The following is a 22,798-nucleotide window of genomic DNA, read 5'->3' as shown; positions in this document are numbered from 1 at the left end:
CACTTGCCATTTGTAGTTGTAGTGCATTAAATGTTTCACTGCAATTAATATAACTTAAAATAACCTGTAATGCTGAAATCCAGTGGCAAGTGCTGCATTGTGCTTTAAGATAAGAAAAACACAATCAGCAGGGACGCAATTGATGTCTTAACATGGCCATACAACAATAAATGACACAATGCTCAATTACTCAATCAGATTTTCAAATGGTTAAACATTATCTTCTCCCCAAATGGCACATCTTGTCAAGTTGGTATGAGAAATTCTGACTTTCACTCTTTAAATGACAGTCGCTGCCATTTTGATGGGTCTTTGGTTGAAGCTGGAAAACAAATTGGGCTATTTCTGACAACACATGAATATAACATCTCTAGATTGGTCCCTCACTATATCTGACAGGGTATGAATGAATAGTTTATATTAGTGGGAGAGGCTGGGTACCAGTGGAGTGGCCTGGACTGTGCTCTCATATCCACAACTGACATGTAGTAGAGGAAGTAATACTAATAGAAGTAGTGGTGGGCCTTATTGATCCGGTATTACAGAATGACGACAAGGAAGGTCATCAAATAAGGAAAGTTCAATCAAACACTGCTCACATCGACCGAAAACACAGAATATCAATCGTGGTTGTGTTGAACTTAAATTATGTTTGTCTTCCATTCTGGTGTGCAATGTGTGTTCAAGCTCACAAGATGATTAGTTCATATTCTCGGCAACAACACAAGCACAAAGCAACTACTAACAGACTGGAGTGTTTCAGCATAATGGTTTTAATGCAGCATTTTTATCTCATTTATATTTGTAAAAAAAAAAAAGCAGTTTTGAATCGATAGTTTATATACCAAGTTTAGATTTTTTTTTTAATTAGCGCAGGTTTTGTTCAGGTATACCACAGGTAAAACAAATGGTGATCTCATCATCGTCTTATTTTAAGTTCAAAGCAGATTACCCTGCTGCAGGAAATTATTTTTATAATCGAGTCATCTGCCAGTTATTTTCCCCTTTTAATTAATCAGTCCACCATCATTTCATAATGAAATTGTTGCAATTTTGCATTTTTATATAAAATTTTAACTTTTGCTTATAGCAATTGAATAGCAGTGCTGACAGCAGTCTCTGGTTTCAATAATTTTACTATTTTTCCCATATTTCACAATGACTCTCATGATGGTCTCTTTTCCTGTCACGTCTCTACAGGAAGCCATGGGGTCAGGGCGAGTTGAATCTCATGTCAGAATTGTCCCCATCTTGACCTGCGCCTGACTGGCCTCCCAGCAAAAAGCCCCTGTGAAGGTAAGAGGAACTGGGGTCCCCTCCCCTGGAAAAGAGGGTCCCTCCCCTTGACAGCTCCACAGAGCCCCAGCCACCTGCCTGCTGAGCCAGCCCCATATGAAAAGGGAAGCCCTTTGTAATCCGACAGGGATTACACCACCTAACAATGCACCGCTGAAAGAGCGACAAAAGCCCTGTATCAAACGCTGCTGAGGGGGAGCAAGGCTATGATCTCCCACTACTACCAACACTGACTCCTCTGCCACCTCTCATCTCCCCAAGAGGCTCTACACCCCCTTTAGCATTCACTGCCCCTGTCCTCCTCCTGCCCTCTCATCTCTAGGATCTGGCCTTTTATCAGTGCATTCCTTTTCATTTGCATTGCGGTGTGGGGAGGGACAGCAGGTCTCTCTGATCTGCCAGGAGAGAGTCAGGAGGATCCTCGGGGCATGAAGGGTGTGTGTTTGAGTGTGTGTATCCTGCCCTGAAAACACACACACACCACATTGCCACACTGCATTCTCAATAATAATATGTAGTCCAGAGGTGCAAATACCGTAGCACCCATGCCTGTCTTTCAGGCTCTGTTTTTCACCTTTTTCTTAACCCTTATTTTAGAAAAGGTTGTGTTGCGGTTTAGGGACATGTTTGTTCTGATAATAATTTATTTTCCAAAATTATGCAATTTAAAAAAAAAAAAAGCAAATTCAAATTGCAAACATCTCCTTGGTGCTTGACATTAATCATGCCGTAAGAATAGGTGTGACCTCTCACAACAGCAAGTATTTTAAGTCGGTCCTCACACATGGCCCTTATCTAAGCATGTCGCGACATATTCAAAGCCTTCATAAATAAGGGAAAATAGGTGTTTGGCCTGGTTCTTGAGGGTCTGTTGTAAATGTTTGCGTTGCTCAAGGAGATAAAAAAGAGGTAGTTTACTTTTCGGATTTCCTCAGAATCACTGTATTCTCAACCCACCCACTGCTCAAACATATATCAGTGTGGGGGGGCTTTGGTGGCAGTGAGGTATAAAGTGATGATAGATTGAGGACACAAAAGACAGAGGAGCAAATGTGTTGCGCTAAATCTACAACCTTCACTCTCACACTGGCTGACTGACTCAAGGGGGGGGGGGGGGTGTTACCTCGGCTTGTACTCAAATCAATGTTGGCCCTGAGAGCATTGAATAGAAAATCATTCAAATTGTATTATGTTAGGATATATGAGCCATTTTAAAATATTAATTCAGCATTATTTGAGGTGTCTGTTAAGGACAGCTGTTACAGCTCGCAGTGCGTTGACGCAACTGAGTGATTGCATGCCTCTATTATATGTGATGTATGATCCTGTATGAGAGGGAACTATTTTTCATTACCTAGACATTGTCCCTAGAGGCAGTAGTTAAAGAAGAATCTATGTATTATCCCCTTGAAACAACTGGCCCTTGTCAAAGGCCCGAAGAAAGAGGAGAGGAAAGGAGAAGTGAAAGGGATGCACGGCACCTCGGATAGTAGTAGGATTGAGAGACTGGAAGGAAGCCAGGGGAATGTGTCTGCCTGAGCTTGTGATCTGCTCACTGCTGCCTCTCCCTCTGTCCAGTTAATTGGAATACAAAGCAGAGCAGGGTCGATGAGAGAGCGGTGGTGCTGGTGAGGAGGATGGTGGAGCAGGGTGGGGGGGCTGTCTGTCTCCAGCAACACTCAACCTTCACTGCTCGCTTGGAATTGACTGGGGAGCCAGCAAGCGAGACCGACACACTGTCACTGGTAAAATGAACTGTCACCTTGCATTTCTCAACCTCCTGGCAGCGTCGAATTGGCCGCTTTGAACCATGTGACGTGACACTGATTGAGGTCTGGTTTTCCCCTCCTGGGCTACAAAGGAAGGAGCTGCTTTAATTTCAAGTGTACAGGCTCCACATGCAAAGTATCCCGGCAAGGGCTCATCATTGTCTCGGCAGCAAGCATCGCCTCAAACCTGTATTTTTACCACCAAACCTTTCATGGGTGCTCTATTTGTCCTCACCACCCCTCATTATTTCATTGTGCTGCTTCGTTACTCTGCCTTTCAGCTAGTCTTGTTTTTCTTACGGCATATAGTCATGGCGGTCTGACAGGCACATGGAGGAGGAAAACTATTAGGGGTAGCCATTTGGATCCTGGAGGCAATCCCAGGGAGTATTAAGATGTTAACCCTGGCCAAGTCACTTGTCTCTCTCAGTTACAATGCTGATGGAGTGGGGAAAGGATGCAGTTGCAAGGGGACCCAGGAGGCTTCAGGGGCTTCAGGTTGGCTGCTGCTTCCAGATCCGGTATAGAGCCAGACTAGGTTGGGGGATGGTTGTCAAGAATCGCTAAGGCTGAGCTAAAAAGAGCCTCAGTGCCATAACAAAGGCAGAGGAGCATGGGCCATTCAAAACTAGGCAGCAACTCTTATCAACGCTTTGTTGAAACAGACAAATTGTAGAAATTAAATTTGAGAATAGATTTGTAATTTTTTAAGTCTCTCTTTGAAAATGATAGTGAGGTAAGGTCGGAATTATGTGCAGCGAATCATTATGTGGGCACTAGTTGTTTATTATTTCCTTACAAACTTCACACTAGAGAAGAAAAAACCTACAGCCCCCGGTGTGAACTAAAACATGTATTATTCTGTTAACTGGAGTTAATTTCAGCAGTCATATTTAAATAAAATCACATTGAGATCTTCTAAGGTCTCTTTTATTTGAAAATGTACAGTATTATTATCTCTCCATCAGATCTGCAAAGAAAACACTGTCTTGAAAAACAAACTAGAACTGTTGTGCTATAAATACATTTATTCCTCAGACTGCTGAAGCGTCATATCATTAATTCATTTGAGATAACCTTACATGTTGGCAGTTTTATTGTCCTCACAGGCACTTGTCTCTTGTTTTGAAAACAGATTTGAAAGTGTATGAATACAGTTGTTTCTTTTTGTTTTTAACACTTTGATACCCTCTTAAAACTCCAGTCTGTAACATTTAGAAGGAATGGTTTTGGAATATAATATTAAAGATGACATTGTCATTATTTAATGTCAATTAATATTCATTCCTTAAAATTAACCCTTTAATTTCACACTTTGAGAGTCCTTTTCCACAGTAACCACCATGTTGCCGTTTCATGTTTCTATAGTAGCCCAGAACTGACAAACCAGGAAACGCTGGCATGTTTTCATATTACCTGAAGACCATCAAACATTTTCTCAAAAGCTTGGAAGGGAGGAGGACTTGCAAAATGCTACTTCACCTTTAATATAATAGTCATAAAATGCATGTACAACATTTTTCTTTTTTGTATACATATGATTCTTTTGGTAACTAGTGAACAACTAATGTTACTGAATTTCAAGTTACCTGTACAACCACCTCTAACATCAGACCCCTGATTTGAATCAGGTAAAATTAATGAAGGAAAAGCTGTCAACAAAATGCAGTGTTCTCAAATATCTTGTGTCTATCAGGCCCAATCCCTCAGATATTCACTCTATTATGTCAATGAAATCAAAATCACTGCTGTTAACTATCTGTTGACTCACTATTTAGTTACTTTTCTTTTGCTGCAGCTCTGGGTATTTTTCCTTTGAGCACAATAGTCCATATAATAGTCCAGATTCTACCTATTATAGGGAGATTACATGACGTTAATGTAAACAGCTGTTGTGTTTGATATCTGCCAATAAAAATGACTCCTGTGGTGTCTCTGAGATGACCAACCCCCGTTACCTAATGAATACCGTATCTAGATTTTCTTTGAAGCCCTGGGACCCTGCAGAGTGACATGTGACAGTGGAACTGGTAGAAAACCAAGGAAGTGAGCCTTGCAATAGACTTGTAAAAGAGCCTGCAACAACTGCAAACAGCATGGGGTACAAACAGCATTGGGCTGACCTCAAACAAAGTATAGGGGGGGCTGGCTGGCTTAAGATGTGGAAGATATGTGAGGAGAATGCTGGTTGCTGTATCTATTAATAATCCCCATATTGGTGCAGTAGAGTTTTTGATTATTCGTGTGCCTGCAGTAGATCTTCTTTCTCGCCCCTTTGTGTTCATTTACCATTTTCTGCCCCTCTCCTTGCCCTACATTTTCCAGCAGAAGGAAGAGATTGCTATGCTGATCTGAAGGTGAAAAACACCCTCCTCCTCCTCTCCCACACATGAACATCTGTCTCCGTGGCGTTGGCTGCACCACAGACTCTGACACCTCCAGATGGAGAGCCCGCTGGGAGTGCTGAGGTATTGCCTATAGTGATGGCAGGGATCACACACCTCTGGAATGAAGTCCCACACTTGTTTTCTGCACCGTCCCCTTTTTTGTTGTTGAATCTGTCACTATTGGCCATAATGACTGTCGCCCCAGTCCTCAGCCTTGTGACTCATCTGAAGAGGAAACCTTTGGCGTGTTAAGAAATGTATGACAACGAACCTCTTAGCCCTTTTCTAATTTACAGTAATGGGTCATCTGGTATTTCAACTGTAACTTCTATTCGTGGACCTGTATTCATTTTTAATGTAGTTGTGAGAGACCTGCATACTTATGCAGATATATTTCAAATGGTTGCTTATTTCCATTTTCCAGAAACATGTTTTAGAGGCTTCAAACTGTTTAAAAAGTTCACACAGAATGCGACATAGGCTAAATGGCCTATAACCTCGTTAGTCTGAATAGTAAAAGCAATACCTGCAAAGCGCTAAAGTAAGAGCGGCCTGAAGTCGACTCCTCCAAGCCACTCTGGTGTCTTGACAGATTGACTCTGCATTCATTTGTGCCTGAACTCTGCATGAACCTTAGCTTTAGGAAAAAGGACACCAACAGGCCAGTGCTGCTGGGGCAGAAACTTGTGTGTGTGTGCAAACTTAACACCCAGTGCAAATATTGAAACTGCTCCCCTTGTAGCATCAGATGAACCTAGGTGGCCAGGTCCGACAAACGTTTAGCTAAGGGCGAAACCCAGATGAGCACAGAGATGTTAAATTATCAACCCAGCCCCTCCTGTTTTTTAAAAAGAGAAGCATATGTGTCTTGTTTAACACAAATTAGAGTTTAACTTAAATTATGTATAGATTGAGTTCTGTGGCGACCCATGTCACTCGTGTCCAAGCAGAATTTGGGTAACAAATCAAGGGTGAGACTTGGCTCCCTGGAGTTTGTTGTCATGTTTAGAGCCCCTGGAGGTATTTTGAGGTGAAAAGGTCGCTAGGAACCACCCCATGTGTTGTGAAAGATTCCTCTTGTCACATTATGCAAGACTTTGGCAAGACTATTAATGGAAGTTAATATAGGGAAAAAAAAGTTTAGTGTGCTATCTAAGATTCGGAACAATTTATTTAAGACCTATGAAATTCAACAATAAGAGGAAGAGACTGTCAGTGGGAGTAAATTCTGTATCAGCATTTCTTTTTTTAACGTACAAAGCAAACATTTTTTTCATTTTATTTTATACACTTTGATAAGCTAGATCATCTCAAAATTTGTTGGAAAATACCCTGTAAATAAATAGTGCAAACAATGACATGAGAATTTCAGTGCTCCAACACAAAAACACAATCATGATAGGAGGATTACAAAATACAAGAATGGATGAAAAGACATTTTAAACAAAAAATTCCCAGCATTCAATGTCAAAACAATGCCCTTTAAGCACACCAGCAGACACAGACATGGCATGTGTGTGTATTCAAGACACAGAAGTCCATTTTCACAGTTTTGTTTTTCTGGAGCAAAACTGCTCAGGCCCTCAATCATTATATATAATATTTTCTATTAAGATTCATTATGGTTCAGGGTCTTTGCCTTTTTCGTTTGGAGAGTTGTCAGGGCCGGAGAGTTTCTCCACAGGTGCGGGAGCGTTGACCAACGCGCAGCCGAGTTTCTCGCGTTTCTTTTGTTTCATCCTGCGGTTCTGAAACCAAATTTTCACCTGCGTCTCGTTGAGCTCCAGACTGGCGGCGATTTCCACCCGCCGTGCCCGCGTCAGGTATTTGTTGAAGTGGAACTCTTTCTCCAGCTCGGTCAGCTGCTTGGTGGTGAAGTTGGTGCGGATCACGTTGTGCTGGCCAGGAACACCGTACTCGGACAGAACGGCTGTGGAGAGAAATGGATGAATGTGTGATAATGGAAAAACATGGGAGTCACAGAGCTAACACAGGGGAAATTATGTGAGAATGGAAAGCGTGAGAATGAACAGAAAAGTACAAAACGTTAGTTGCAAAATAATTTTCCAGAACAATTTCAAACACTTGGAGCTAATTATATGAACTAGATTGTGTTTTACGCAACGTTTACGCACTGTGAAGCCATTATTACCTTCAAATGTGTCATTAAATTTCTAAGCTACAGAGCTGTAATTCTGAAATCAGTCTAAGGATGAACGAACCTGTTTTCGGAGGATTTCTCTTCACTTTCATCCAGTCGAATGTTTGAGACACTTCCTCCACATGCTCTGAATCCCTCTCCTTATTTTTGGGCGGTAGCCTTGTGTAAACACTCTCTGCATATTCTTGCTGCCTCTGGTCTCCGGTGCCAAAATGCAGATACTGGCTGCCCGTTGCGACTCCAGGCCCACAACTGTCCCCGGTGTAAGGGGCCATATTTGTTCCAAGGGGTGAAACTTGTGCATGAATGAAGTTCCGGTCCTGCTCGGGAGCAAGGCCGTACTGGTGGTGCCCGTACTCCAGCGGTGACCCATACATGGAGTTCCCAGGTGTTGAAAACTGCAGGTCCAAGTTGACGTGTGTCTGATGGTGCAGAGGGAGGCTCGGTGTCTGGTGGGGCGCAGAAGTTGCTGCAACTAAGCGCCCGTCCGGTGCGTAACTATCACTTGTTGCGCACGAGTTGGACGACATGTATCCATGGTTTAAATTGTGATATCCGGCCTTGGCACTGAATATATTTGCCCCCCTGTTGCACACAGGATAATCTAAGTAGGAGTTCATCCTGGACCTAGGCCTTCTGTTTGTTCAGAAGTGATCAAGACTGAGCAGTCATTAATCGGTGCTCCCTTTGCCCTAACCTTCTAGGTAGTATGTCAAAGCTGTAAAACTGCCTTCCACCCTCATATCACCTTCCTGACACACCATGTGACCCGCTAAACGCCAATGGCAAAGGACCTACAGCACTCTGTCAAGTCTGCGGGCTCGTCCATCAAGGGGCTCGCATTTACATGACAAATGCTTCAATCAAACTCGCTCATCCATCTGATAAGAACACAAACATCAGGACAAATTTCCAGGCTGCAGTCTTGGAGGGATGCAGAATGACAAATTTGAGCGATTAAAAATTAAACAAATGAACAGCGCTATAATAATGGATGTATATGGCCTCCACGCAAAAGGAGGTTGTGCACATATGTGGCATTATTGTCTTTTAAAATGATCAAATCAATATGAAGTAGTCGTTAGACTGAAATTATTCTTCTGACCTAGTTTTTCTTGTTTTTTCCATTTAAGCGTTAACCCTCAAATGTATGGTCTGTGGTTTTATTGCGGATTATTCATTTTCTCGTTTGTGCACCCGTTTACCTCAGATATCGACATATTTGTTCAATTTAAATATACATTTGATCAAAATGTGTAGCCGCTTATTAGCAAAAATGTTCCTCAACCAGAATGACGGCTGCTGCAGTCAGACTCCTCTGAATCAGACTGCGTTATAGTGGAGAAAAAAAGCAGTGGAGTGAATCTAGTGATCCATCATGCGCTCTTTTAAAAGATTGACAGCTTGTGTGGCCCACTTTGCCCATAAAAGAACAAAGACACGTTTAAGAACCGGCCCCTTTTCTGCATTCTATCTTTCTTATTTGAGTGTTAACGACACCCACTATAATGTAATATCTTCCAAAACCTATCATGTCCACAGCCAACCGAGAGGACACTGTAATTAAGCAAGAGGATTCAATGTGATGTTGGAGACCTCCAGTGCTAATTAGGCTTTCACAATTTTTTTTTTTGATTTGGCTGCATAACCGTCATATTGTGCACACGCTCTAGAGTGAATATTTACTCTTGAGAGTCGTTTTTATTTATATTGCCTAAACGACAACACATAAGTTTTATTTAAGCCACACAGAGCTGGATTATAGCATTTCTGAACGAATGTTTAAAGGAGGCTCACGCGTTAAAGTTAACACAACAATGCCCAAGAGGAACAATATATATAATAAATACAAATAAATATAGTTTGGGACTAATATTCAGATCCTTAGTTAAATAAGCGTTAAAAAGTCATGCTTCTAAACAAATCGGTACAGTTTTCTGCCATAAAATAAAGGGAAGGTGTTTTGTGGCGACAGGAGGAATTAAAAATCAACGTCCGCTACAGATGAGTCAGTTTTGGAGCTTGCATGATTCTGTCCTGAGGTGTGCAGCTCTGAGGGAAATATGAACCCGTCACATCCAGATCCGAGTTTTTTGTGTGTGCGTTGTTGTGAGTGCTGTACTGTACATCGAATTGTGGGCCGTGCGTGAACCCAGGAGCCGGGTATTCTGCGGGGTATGTCGGCTGATGTGGCTGCTGGTGCTGGGACTCGAGCGGAGGAGAGGCCGGCTGGTAATCCCCGCCCAGATGGACATAACCCAGGCTCGACAGAGTGGGGCTGCCCGGGGCGGAGGGGGAGGAAGGGGGTGAGGAGGTGGTGGTGGTGGTGAGGCCCTGCTCTCTCTCGTCCTTCTTCTGCTTCATCCTCCGGTTCTGAAACCAGATCTTGATCTGCCTCTCGTGGAGATTCAGCAGATTGGCCATTTCCACCCGCCGTGGCCGGCACAGGTAGCGGCTGAAGTGGAACTCCTTCTCCAGCTCCACCAGTTGCGCGCTCGTGTACGCGGTGCGCGTCCGTTTGGAGGCCGGGGTCGCGCTTGGGCACTTCTCGTTGATGATGCAGTCTGTGTAGACAAGCAGTTTGAAAAAAAATACGGTTGGACAGGCAGTGTTTGTCATTGTTTATTTATTTTTACACTTCTGTATTTTACATTTGCTGCTTTATTCCACATGGTTGCCTATCTGGCCCTCATGCACTGTTCGGTTTCTCTTTACTCTTCTTTACTACTTTATTTATCTGGACGTTGTGTAATAGAAAAATAATGAGCTCTTGGTATTAATTTATTTAGAATAAATAATATTAAATGGATGTTGGGCAAAAGCAAAAAGGACGGAGTGACATTAGTAAGAGACACGCACAAACCTTCTGCGTACTACGTTTAAGTAACAGCTAATTTTCCCTTTTCTAAATCGTGTTACTTAAGTTTTATATATGTTTGCCATGATACATATGCAAACAAAAAATACGCAACATACTTAAGTGTGTGCTGTGTGAATTTCTGCATTTTTGTTTGACACCTGAAAAGTGCTGAACAAATAAATGTTCCATGTTTGCTCACTTTGAATGACCCTCTCAAACCAATGCGGGCCCAAACACTGAGCCAGTGTCTGTTTACACTTGTGTTCCATGCCTGGCTGAACTTAATTAATAGCTACCACGACCTTTTGAACCCCGAAAAAAAGAGGAAAATACAAGTTATATCCCTTCTCTTGTCTGTGTATGAGCTCATTAATGAGTCATAAATGAAAAGGCCTCATTTGGAGACAATGGCTGTGTCTCTCGTGCCACAAACAAACCTGAGATTCTCCTGCCGTGTTTCTGCTGTGACTGTCTGGACTCCTTCATCCAGGGGAAAATGGTTTTGCTCATGGTGAAGTTGGGCTTTTGCTGCTTTGACCTGCAGACAGACGTGCGCGCAAGTGTTTCCTCTTGCGTCATTTGCTGACAAACAACCGCGCGGACATCACGCAGGGACTGGCTAAAGAAGTCGTAGTGGTGGTGGTGGTGATGCTGGACGTTAATGTGCGCAGCTTTGGTTGTCTGCATTTCCATGAAATGTGCACCGTGGACCCCCTCACACACACACTCTCTCTCTCCACTTTGACCTTCTGATAGAGCGTTGGCAGCCAAATGTCACATGGCAGGTTTCCAAAAAGCCTGTGCTGCTGGCCTGAGAGGCTGCAGGGAAAAAAGACAGAGACAGAATCAGGGAGGAGACGACATAATCCATCTTATCAGCTCAATAGTATGCTGACATGAATAGCAAGCCTCTCTTGACCAGAGAGGCAACGGAAAATTAAGAGTGAGCTCAAAATAGACCCTCTAAAAAAAACACCAGTTTAGGGATAAACCTGTAAAATGTGTAGAATATGATGTTTTATTGTGAATCCTTTGCAATTAAAAAAAAAAACACAACTGATCCACAACGTGGATAATTTTGTGTAATAGTACAATAAATATAGACTAATTCTGGTATTAAAATGTAATTATTTTCCTTTTTTATAAATGTTTACATGAATGACAACAATAACAAAGAATATTAATTACACTGCACACGTGCATCTTAAATGTAAAGAAGCCACCAAAAATGGAAATGCATTAAATATCAATATGCTGCAGTAAATAGGCTGAATTATTTATACTCTATTTTCAGAAGTGGGTTTCTTGAAATCACATTAGGCCCCGTGACTGTTAAAATAAATGAAGGCTTTATGCAGTAAATGGATTGTCCTGTCTGTAACATTTTTTAAGGGGAAAATTAAATGTTTTATCACAAGGAATTGAAAAGCTCATCCATCAAACAAAAATAATACACAAGTCCATTGTGCGCTGCAGCTGTTTTCTTAGGGCCCGGATTGAAACAAAATACGATAAAAAGAAATGGCATCCCCTCAACCAATGTCCTAATTAGGGCAAATTAAATCCAGAATTAAAGATAAAAAGATAGAGCAGCGGTTTGTATGGGGGAGAGAGGATCAGAGAGAAAGGGAGAGAGAGAATAAGTCTGGAGGCATGCAGCTCTATGAACTCTGGTTGAACCGCGGCTGGAGTCAGGCTCGTAAATCATAAAGACACATAACCCAGTCCTCGGCACAACAGCAGCCTTACCTTCCCCACGCACATCCACATTCACTCCGCACCCGATCACAATCCTCGCGGAAAACAAACGCACCGGCGCCTCTCACCTTCGCAGATTATAGAGCTATCCCCGCAGAGGCAGCGGCTCTCCCGCGTCACGCGATGTGGATGTGGTGGTGATGATGTGGCTTTAGGGTGATGCGGAGTGGACAGTGTTTCTGCAGCACACGCTGCTCTTGCATAGCATTTCTGCACACCATGTCAGCGTATCTTGGTGTGTGTGTGTGTGCGCGCATGTGGTGTGTGTGCGTAAAAAGGAAAAGTCCTCTCTGCTGATTCTGCAAGAGACCAGTGTCATAAACGGTATTAACGCGTGCGATAAAGATAAGAAAATGTGGGTTTTATGTCTTTTACGTGTGGCAGTTCTGACTCATGACTGAACAGGAGCTGAATGGAAACAAAAGCTCTGAGGAGGTGACTTAAAAGACCCCCCCCCCCCCCACACACACACACACACCCCCCCCCACTTTTGGCACTGAGATATATGTTTAAATAGGAAAATTCTTTGTTTAAGAAGTCTCATCTGTGCCATTCTGGTGCTATTTCTACATTTTAACCCTGAAGCTTTCAAGTTGTGCACAATTTTCATGAATCATTTCTCTGGGAAAGTGTCCAACACTTGGACAATAAATTCAAACATCTCGTTTAGGAGCTGTGCCAGGGATTCCCATATAAATTAATTACACAGGGGGGATTTGTTTTTTGTTTTTACACATCAGGTTTGGTGAATGTAATGGGATTTATTTTTACCCCCCACTAATTTAAATTACTGATCAGATAAAGTCATTTTAAAGCACTGAAGGGGAGACAGGCAGAGGTCAGCAGCAGTATCCATTAGAAACTCTCTGTGCAGAAGGCGAGAGTGTAATAATGAGGCCTGTGCAGGGTTTGGTTTCCATGCCGCAGTGGGTCGATTGGCGCTGCTTTGATCTCTCATCTTCACGTCTTGCTCGAACGCTTTGATTGGCTCTTAAAGGTAATATTTAACTAAGGTGGCGTTAATTAATGCAAATTAGGTTATCTTTGATCTCTGAGCCATACACAATTTGCCGAAGTTGGAATTTAAAAAAAATAATCCCAAATCTGATTTGTTGTTTCCATGTTCCAAAAAGGGGAAACAAATTCATTATCATCTTATTTTCAAAGATTCATAATTTTTGCAGTATAATTTCACTATCATTTAAAAAAAATCTGTCTTCAAACTGTGTGCATGTACTCTCAGTTACCAAATTATTAGGTACACTTTGCAACAATGAATGCAGCAGACCCATATGGTGCCGAGCACATCTTAAACTTTTATAAAGACAAGTTCATTTAACTTTTTACTTTGATTTTAATCCTTATTTATAGGGCGTAACATAAGTGCAACTTATTGGTGTGGTGGTGTGGGCTTTAAGTATTTCCATTCCCTTATACTGTTATTTTAAATAATTTACATACATCACATAAAGAACCTTTATACATAAAACCACTCCACAATATAAAACAGACAGATAATCTGCACCTCAACCAAAGCAGCATCTTAAAATCGCAACATTAGTATATAACTCTCTTTTTATTGCACTGCATATGTACATTTACTTTTTAGTTGAATGTACTTTATCATATTGGTCCCTGCGTATCACAGTAAAACAGTAGAAGAGACTGGATCTTTCAATCAAAAGAATGAAAACACAACATTTCAGGATAGTGTACCTGCTCTAGTGTAGGTCAGTTATAATAATTGATGCTTTAATGTGCAACAACAATCACTTCAGTTGGATTTCCTCTTAGTGCTCATTTCAAATAAGACAGCAGGATATATTTCTGGTTTATTTTGTTTTAATCTAAAAGTTGTGATTTTGCATAGATGGTGTTGTTCATTTTACTATAACTGGAAGTATTTACATATGTCCCCCTTAAGTGTTGAAGACAAATTTCCCTACAGGTCACAATACAATAAAGTAATTAATAAAGTAAAAGTAACTTAAGTTATCGAGTAAGGGGGAAAAAAAGTACAGTTTGCCTCTGACAAAGCTGATGTATGAAGTAGTGGAAAATGGAAACACTTGAGTAAAGCACAAGTACCTCAGTTGTACTTCAGCGCAGTACTTAAGGGATGCTCAGGTGTACTTAATAAACTGGCTACTTAGTGTGTGTATGTGTGCCATAAATCTCACTGATGGCCTATAAAGTGCAAAAAAACGTGACATGTAAATACATTAAAAAAATGAGCATTAAGTTCACTGATTTAGACAAGTAACTGGACATATAATATACACTATATATATCTATTTACTACACTGATGCTGTGTGCATATATGGTCTGTGGCTGTCATTCAGATGAGACGCCATCTTTGAGTTGCACTTAACACATCCCATCACTCCACACTGCCCGTCTGATCTGTGAGGGACACGCACACACACTCACGCACACACTCCACCATCCCTGCTGAAAAATGCAGCTCACTGCAGTCTCTCTTGTCTATTAGCTGCAGAAACCACGTGTCTGCAGAGGAGGGGATTTATTGCTCTCAATCAATATATGGAGACAGTTGAATCAACAATGGCAGCAACTTCATTTCCCACAGAGATGCAAGTGAATTAATGCGGCCGTGTATTTATATAATCAAATGCATACAAGAATTAAGTTTATTGTTCAAATAACTGGCAAAAAAAATTATTAGAAAATGAATATTGTTAGATTCAGATTAACGTTGGATCTATTAACAGCCTAGACCTTCATGAGGTTTAGAGCACAGTAAGCAAATGGAAGTGAATCACATCCTGTGGGCGGATAATGAATAAAAACACATTTTACAAGACATTGGGAAACGTTTAAAATACCCTTATAGCTGCTTATAACTATCAGTGTGTTATAAACTTTTATTTAATCTAAGTTTAAGTCTGCGCTATAAACAGCACAAAGACCTTTTTTCGGTGAAATAATGGGCTTAAAAGAGTTAGTTTACGGTTAAATTGAGATTAAAATCTGCACTTAAAACAGCAATATAGACCCCTTTTTATTAAACAGTTTTCCAGTTGAATTAAGATTAAAGTCAGCACTATAAACCCACATAAACCTTAATAGGTTTATAACAATCACAATTAGATCCAATCCAAGCAGATGTAGGTGGATCACATCATGTTGGAAGTTAATTAATGAAAACGCATATTACAGCACATTAAGGAACATTTAAAAATGTCCTAACTGTTGGCGTGTTGTAAACCAGTTATTAAACGTATAAGTTCATATTTAAGTCATCACCATAAACATTTAACTATTTTAAATAGAACATAGGCTTTTGTTTTGCCAAATAACTGGCAAAAAAAGTTAGTTTATAGTCAATTCAAGATTAAAGTGAGCTCTATAAACTCCATGTAGACCTTTTGTAAGCAGTTTATTAATGTATTTCTCATCATGTAGGCAGATAATGAATGGAAACAAGTTCTTATAGCTGCTTACAACTATCAGTGTGTTACGTTTACAGTACAAATGACATGAATGTGGATTTCCAGTTAAATCAAGATTAATGTTGGCGCTATAAACAGCACACATTTACAAGTTTTATAACACAACATAGTCTGAGCAGATGCAAGTGGTTTATTAATGTATTTGTCACCAAGTCACGTCATGTAGGCAGATATAATGAATCAAAACTAATGTGTTCATAAGAAAACAAGATATTATGAAACACTTTAAATGTCCTAATAGCTGCATACAACTATCAGTGTTATAAACCATTCATTAAGTCTAAGTGTCCCATCTATTCTGCGATTATTCCCTGATATTAAAGCCAACCTCACATGTTGACCTCGCCTGTCTGCTCCTCTCTTGTCAGCACAGTAAAATACATCTTCAGCAAACTTACTGTGTGTGTTTTTTTTCTCTCTCCTTCTTTGCCAGCTCATCCCCTCACGGTGACACATTCTGTCCGTCCAGTGTGTTGGAGCAGTTTGCAGAGGTCCTCCTCACGTTTCCCCGCAAACTCTTGAAACTCCTCCTTGACTTCAGACAGTGGCAGTGAAACGGAGACATGATAAACGACGTGTTGAACAAAGGCCACATTGAAAGGCCTGTCCTGCAACTTTCACAGATGCCATATCCTCCCAACAATATGCAGCTACAAAAAAGGGGGGGAGAAAAAAGCAGTTAAGATATCAGCTGTGTGCATGAAAACCAACTACTACAAGTCCTTTCTCAAAAATGTAACTCTAAGCACACTTTATCCCTGCAGAATAACAAACACAGCAAACTTTCATCCCAAAGCAACAACATATAGACAAAAGAATTACATTTTCTGGCCATTTAAATGAATATTTTCTTCCTTTTGAGATGAAGTGTCATCACCTACATACTCCCCAAGATTTGAATTTGCGGCTGCTGCTACATTTACACAAATTCGGATCTACAGGGTATATATAGATGACAGCCTCTGCAGTGGACAGTGGAGTATACATTATAAACAACACAAGAAATAAACAAAAACAATATATTCACAAGGTTTTTGTGAACCATGACATTGGACCTTTCTAATTAAAAACAACACATGATACCATTTGTTTCAAGTATGCTCTTATAAAGTGTTTTTGTTAATAATTATTAATAGTTATATATGTAATCCGACATTAAAAATTGGTTATTAATTGGCCTTAATAATGTTGTCAGTAGGTGTAAATGGTGCAAAATCAATAATTCATAGACGTAACCCCTCATTATCAGTCAGAGAGACTTTACACTTATACCTGGCAGCCCAAAAGTTTCTTAATGGCTTACAAGGGATCTATAAAGTAATGATTTATTTATCATTAATAAAACCATTAGTTGAGAGCAGCAGCAAAAAACACTTCCATCCAGTATGCCTGCATAGGGTTGCGAATATATTTTACGTCCACATGACCTCATATTATGGCTCCGTTATGGGTTTGTTTTCTGTTTTAGGTAATGTATGAAATCATAAACATGTTAATTGCACTTTACACTCTCTGTTTAGTGCATATAATGAGCACTTATCGGAGTGATTCAACTGTCACAAGATGGAGTACAGTCAATATGCCAAGTATGAGGTTTGTTCTTGCGCACGGCAGTGTTTTACTGATTTAGAATTCTAAAAGTCGCTTTTATAACCTGAGTTTCACCTCAGCTCAACTGCAGAAATACTCACCTCACGACACTTAAGTGTAAAAATACTCCGTACAAGTTCACAGTGATTGATACTTTATTTTATTTAAGGCATCAATAGATATTTAATGGTGTCCTACCCTTTTTTTTTTTTTTTTTTAGTTTAGCAGCATTTTAATATGAATTGCTGGAGCCGAAATGGTGGCCAGATAAATCTGAGGGGCAGAGGGGTGATCATTTAAGTTCCTTTCTTTCTTTTCCCTTTTAAATTATTTTTATTCATTCATGTGAAATACTGGTTAATTTCACCCCACATTTGGAGAAATGTGTCATTGAAACTGATAACTATAGTGGAGAGTGTTTTAAATTTTTAGATAAAAGTCTAAATCAGACAAGTGGCTGCAAGATGGGTGAAGGTGAAGGTTTCTTTCCCCCTCATAAATCCTACTCCACTTTTACTTAAAGGGGAATGCTCAAGTAAAAACAGCTTAAAAATGCTTTTAAGTACAAAAAATCTGACAGTGAGAGTCTGACTTGTTCAAGAATTAAACCAAACTGGGTTTTTTTTAAATGAAAAGGCCACAGCCGACACACTGATCTCTAAGTATCAGCAATTACTTTAACCTGTGCACAAACGTGAGCAGAGATAATGCAGCCATAAACATGATACACACATGTTCACAGTGACACCTTGTTTCTCTGTGTGTCTCTCTGCTCTACAGCTTTTAGACTTCATGTCCTCTGATGAGAGCTGGAGAGAGAAGAAAGGAAAAAAAAACCATCCATCATCAGGCTGACCGGTCTGAGGCGCCCTCTGCTGGCAGAGGCGCTGCGCTGCAGAACACTGCAATGGCGTGAAGTCACAACAACAACACCACCACAGGCTTCCAGATGTTGAGCGATAACGTGAAACCTTCAAAAGCGTTCAAGGTGACATTTGTTCCGTGTATTTTATCGTTTGGTTAAAGTAATAACTATAGTAATAATAATCACTGTATTGAATCTAATGGGCGGGGAGGTGGCGTTTAAGTTGTTATTGACATAAAGCTTTACTTTACTAATTTAACCATGACATAAAACATTTATTTTACAATAAATATACTACTAATAATGATTATATAGCTATTATTTATTATATCAAATTAAGCTAGATTTAGGGTGTTTAAATTCTTATAATTGAACACACGTGGTTAAAATGGAGGATGCTTCATGAATCTTTTTTAAATCTTAACTTTATAATTTGCTGTAATATTTGCTCCACTTTCTCCAAAAACAAACTTGTAATGTTAGAAGTTCTGCTAATTTCCTCTGCGTAATTATTATTATTAGTATTGTTCTTATTTTTTTGACTAATTGTATAATATTCTGTTTTTAAAACAAAGTGTGTGCTTTGGGGGTTATTTTTTTTAGACTTGAGTGTGGATGGTGACGGTGCAAAGTCTGACAGCAGCAGTGCGTTTCCTCCTGACGCATCTGCGGCTGCAAAAGTCTACATCGTCTCCTGACCCAGCGATGATCCCCGCCGCCATGAATTATGCATGAGATCCGGGTACAGATTACCCCTATCAATATGCAATACTCATTACGCTGCTTAAATTGCCACTTAATAGTTATGAATATGTGGGAAATGTCTGGGACCCATATAACCCACCATTGGTTTAAACTTTCTTTTTCTTTTTTTTTCTTTTTTTAACTTTTTTAATTTTAAACCTGAGTTGAATTTGAAGAGACTTTGGAAAATATCACACAACAAGACAATATTGCTGTGCTTTTTTTTTCTTTTTTTTTACTAGTGGCCACTAAACGTCCACTATATTCCCAGAGTTTTCTTTGCGTAAAAACTGTGTCCACGTCTGACTTGTCCGAGACTTCACCTTTGACCGCCGCGTGACTTGACAGAAAAAGATAAATCACTGCAGAACCTCGCTCAAGTTCGTATCATGGCAGCTTCATAAAGGCGCTTAAATAGATGTGAAGATAAGGGATGTGGAGCTTTTATTCCAAATATAATATAAATATATATCGGTTTTTTTGTACATCAATATAATAATTGCTGCAGAAACAGAGACTATAAAAGTTAAAACACTCAAAAAACCAACTCATAATTGCAGATTTTCTGCAGATAAACACGTGGAATATATGTGGCTTTTGTCAAATATTTTTCTTTTTTTCACAAAAAATATTTTATCTCGCAATGAAATAAATAAATAAAATTAAAAATAAACTTACATTTTTTTTAATATACTGTATAATAAATGTATAATTAGTGTATTAAAAAAAAAATGAAAACACAAATATTTCCCAAGTTTTCCAGCTGCTAAAACGAACTAAATATGAGTGGACACCACTTCCTTCCCCAGTCCAGCCTTTTCCAGTCCCATCCACGCAGTTAAGCCGTCACTTTCATTCAAGGTTGTGAATTATATAGTACATTGTCTACTCCCCAAAACCATAAAACCAACTTTATGGACCTCACGTGACTTTTCACAGTCTGTAAGTAATATAGGCCTATACAATCTTTGGTAAGGAGGGATTTTTTACCAACTTCAGCCCTGACTATATACCTGTAAGCCAAAGCCACTCTTTTTTTTTTTTTTTAGGTGGGGATTTCATCACAAGCTTAACTTCTGACATGCCAAACACGCAATTTTGCTGCAAAGAGGTGAGAGGAGGTAAGTTTTCTTTTTCACTATCTCTCTGTTAGAAATGCGTCAAAAACAAGTCTCAAAAAATGTTGTTGTTCATCTGACATTTGAACTATTTCTCCAGGTTAATTATTAACAAGTCTTAAATCGGTCAGAACTTCTTCTCCTTCTTCTTCTCGCTGTTAGAAGAAAGGCATAAATCTTTGAATCTGTATTTATTCTACGTGATAACACAGTGGAGACACGTTCAAAGCAATTGAGAGAAACTTTATTTTCAAGCGCTATGAGTTCACTTACAAATACAAAAAGCTTATTGGCGAAAACAAAAAAAGTAAACGCTTACATCACTGCCTATCCACAGAATAACCCTTTGCACTAAAAATTATCACATTGACAGGTTGAATACATTTTCATTGCTCATAATTAGCTCTAAACAATAATAATAACAGATGCACAAAATGTCCTAGAGCTACACATTGGCTTGTTGATGAAAGTTTATGAGATCTGGCCACAAGATAACCATCAAAAATAGCAGTAAAAGTTACACTAAAGCGCTTTGAATGGCCACCGGAATACATTACATTCAATGAAGAGCAGCATATGGTTTGGAAACTTGTTTTTTTTTCAATGTTTTGGTTGTTTTTTTTTAACTGTACAATGGATTTACTCCTGTTAGACCGTCAAGAAGTTACAATAAAGAGCTCAAGTTTTTTAACACCTTCAAGAGAGAGAGAGAGAGACAAAAAGAGCATTTAACACAATGAATACCCCGAATAATATTTACATCTTATTTTTCAAATTGGACATCTAAGCTATCATAATACAACAACAGTAAACTAAAAAAATGGCATTTTAATACCACAGAATACTTATTTTTCTATCACAATAGCATGCTGGAAGGTGCTGCGCATTCAATAGCTTTACAGTACTCATGGATTTCTTTCTTTTTTCTGTTTTTTCCCCCACCTTTAATTATCATTATTATGATTATTGTTATGATGATGATGATTATTACTCTTATTCCCCCCAAAAAAGTTATTCAGTTGTGGAAGGCGCTCCCTCCTGTTACGAGGCTCATGCTTTTCAGTTTATTGTCCTTCTTCCACTTCATCCTGCGGTTCTGAAACCAGATTTTGATCTGTCTTTCGGAAAGACACAGGGCGTGGGCTATCTCTATCCTCCGCCGTCTGGTTAGGTACCTATTGAAGTGAAACTCTTTCTCCAGCTCTAGCGTCTGGTAGCGGGTGTACGCAGTTCGGGCCCTTTTCCCGTCAGGTCCAGTCATATCTACAATTTCACAGAAAACCCAGAGAATTAGCAACTGCACTGCACAACAACAACAACAACAGCAGCAGCAACAACAACAACAGAGTGGATTTCGCCACTGGACTTAAAATCACCATCACTATCATCATTATAGTCATTTTTGGCTTCACCATATAGACAGAGAGGTCACGACATGGAATGAGCGGATGCAGGTGGACAAGCATGCAACACCACACACACAACAGACACCACCGCTACCATTATTATGATGATGAAGATTATTTCTTATCTTATCTCAGGCTCCAACAGCCACATGTTTGGTCACGTTTAAAAAACAAAAAAGAAAAAAAGCCCAGATCCACATTTAACCAGACCTCCAGTGTGAAGCTGCAGCGGCTGCAGTTACACAGAGACAACACAGCCACAGCCACAAACACTTCACTGAATAAAAAACAATCACGCTTTTCCCACTCATCCACGCCAAAAACCTGCCCCCCCTCATGCGCACTCAGACAGATTTATGTCACGCCGTCAGCGTGGCATGCTTCAAAAGTAAACATTATTAGATAAAGTATATATATGTATATATACCATGGCTTATGTGCAGTTTCCGCATCCAGGGGAATATTTGTGGCGTTTGGCAATCATTTGATGTTGGAGTAGAGGAGGTGGCGTTGGGTTCCTGGTGCTGCTGCTGCGGTTGCTGCTGCTGCTGTTGCTGCGCCCGCGGTGCCGCGCTGGAGCCGCCGCCGCTGCTGTGTGCCCCGTCCTCGGTCTCGGAGGCGACGGTGGAGTCCTCAATCTCTGTGAAATGAGCGTTGTTGCTTTTGTTGAGCTGGCTGTTGCCGGCCGAGGTCGCGCTCCGGTCACACGGGGGAGAGGGGCTTTTTAGTTCCAGCGGCTCTCGGCTGGCACTGGCGCACGACGGCGGCACCGGGTCTGGCGAGGAGAGCGAGCAGTTGGGTGTCTGTCTGTAGCGGGCGTCCGGCCCGAATCCCCGGGCATCCTCTCTCACCGCCCCGAAGTGGCTGCCGGTGTTGGTGCGGTTCACGGTTAGGTCCATGCCATTGTAGTTGTAGCCGAAAGACCCGGAGTGCATGGTGCCAGGGTCTCTGAAGGAACCGCTCACAGCGCCGTTAGTCCCATAATTTAGTAACTGATAGTCGGAGCCATTTGGGTAGCGCCCTGAGAACGAGTTTACAAAGTAAGAGCTCATTTGCTTGGATTTTTAAAGCCTCGATTTGTAGATCTTTGTCGCTATAATCCTGTGTGCTTGCACGATTTATGGACGCAATCATGAATTATAAGCAATGAAGCCCTACTGTACTTTGCCAGGTATGCGGCCAAATATGGGAGAGCGTTCGGGAATCACGTGCCTTTGTTGACCAGTCGTAAATCCTCACTGATGACTTCAAGAGGTAATTCATGCTCCATGGTTACAAATGATGACGAAATAATGGTCGTTAGGCTCCAGTCAATGGTGCCTCCCCGCTGCGCCCCGAGAGCCGTGCGGGCAGAGGGCGCCATCTTCTGG

General features: G+C 40.5%; 3 protein-coding genes and 1 long non-coding RNA gene across 6 annotated transcripts in view; 1 reads left to right on the top strand and 3 right to left on the bottom strand.

Annotated features, from left to right (window-relative positions):
• Nucleotides 1-22,798, top strand: part of LOC131448423 (uncharacterized) — a 34,432-nt gene that overhangs the window by 1,077 nt on the left and 10,557 nt on the right. Inside the window, exons 2-6 of the long non-coding RNA XR_009234197.1 lie at nucleotides 1,201-1,296; nucleotides 5,391-5,533; nucleotides 16,139-18,283; nucleotides 18,764-18,902; nucleotides 19,954-20,025. This is a non-coding gene — a long non-coding RNA (uncharacterized LOC131448423). The remainder of the gene's footprint in view (nucleotides 1-1,200; nucleotides 1,297-5,390; nucleotides 5,534-16,138; nucleotides 18,284-18,763; nucleotides 18,903-19,953; nucleotides 20,026-22,798) is intronic.
• hoxb1b (homeobox B1b) lies at nucleotides 7,072-8,405 on the bottom strand. Its single transcript, XM_058620860.1, has 2 exons — nucleotides 7,675-8,405; nucleotides 7,072-7,382 (listed from the first exon to the last, which is right to left on the bottom strand). Exons 1-2 carry the CDS (start codon nucleotides 8,231-8,233, stop codon nucleotides 7,072-7,074), a joined length of 870 nt encoding a protein of 289 aa, XP_058476843.1. The 5' UTR covers nucleotides 8,234-8,405.
• On the bottom strand, nucleotides 9,268-16,201 carry LOC131448420 (homeobox protein Hox-A3-like). 3 transcript variants are annotated; one of them, XM_058620864.1, is made up of 3 exons: nucleotides 16,104-16,201; nucleotides 10,911-11,292; nucleotides 9,268-10,177 (listed from the first exon to the last, which is right to left on the bottom strand). In XM_058620864.1, the coding sequence occupies exons 2-3, from the start codon at nucleotides 11,164-11,166 to the stop codon at nucleotides 9,612-9,614; spliced, it is 822 nt and encodes a 273-aa protein (XP_058476847.1). In that variant the 5' UTR covers nucleotides 11,167-11,292; nucleotides 16,104-16,201; the 3' UTR covers nucleotides 9,268-9,611. The 3 variants fall into 3 exon arrangements, with proteins under 3 accessions (XP_058476847.1, XP_058476845.1, XP_058476846.1); XM_058620862.1 differs by lacking the exon at nucleotides 16,104-16,201 and adding an exon at nucleotides 12,223-12,651; XM_058620863.1 differs by lacking the exon at nucleotides 16,104-16,201 and adding an exon at nucleotides 12,300-12,651.
• Nucleotides 20,245-22,675, bottom strand: hoxb5b (homeobox B5b). Its single transcript, XM_058620859.1, has 2 exons — nucleotides 21,856-22,675; nucleotides 20,245-21,285 (listed from the first exon to the last, which is right to left on the bottom strand). Exons 1-2 carry the CDS (start codon nucleotides 22,478-22,480, stop codon nucleotides 21,038-21,040), a joined length of 873 nt encoding a protein of 290 aa, XP_058476842.1. The 5' UTR covers nucleotides 22,481-22,675; the 3' UTR covers nucleotides 20,245-21,037.

Source organism: Solea solea, chromosome 21 (assembly GCF_958295425.1).
Source record: "Solea solea chromosome 21, fSolSol10.1, whole genome shotgun sequence".
Taxonomy (NCBI): domain Eukaryota; kingdom Metazoa; phylum Chordata; class Actinopteri; order Pleuronectiformes; family Soleidae; genus Solea; species Solea solea.
This window is presented reverse-complemented; position numbering and strand designations above follow the sequence as displayed.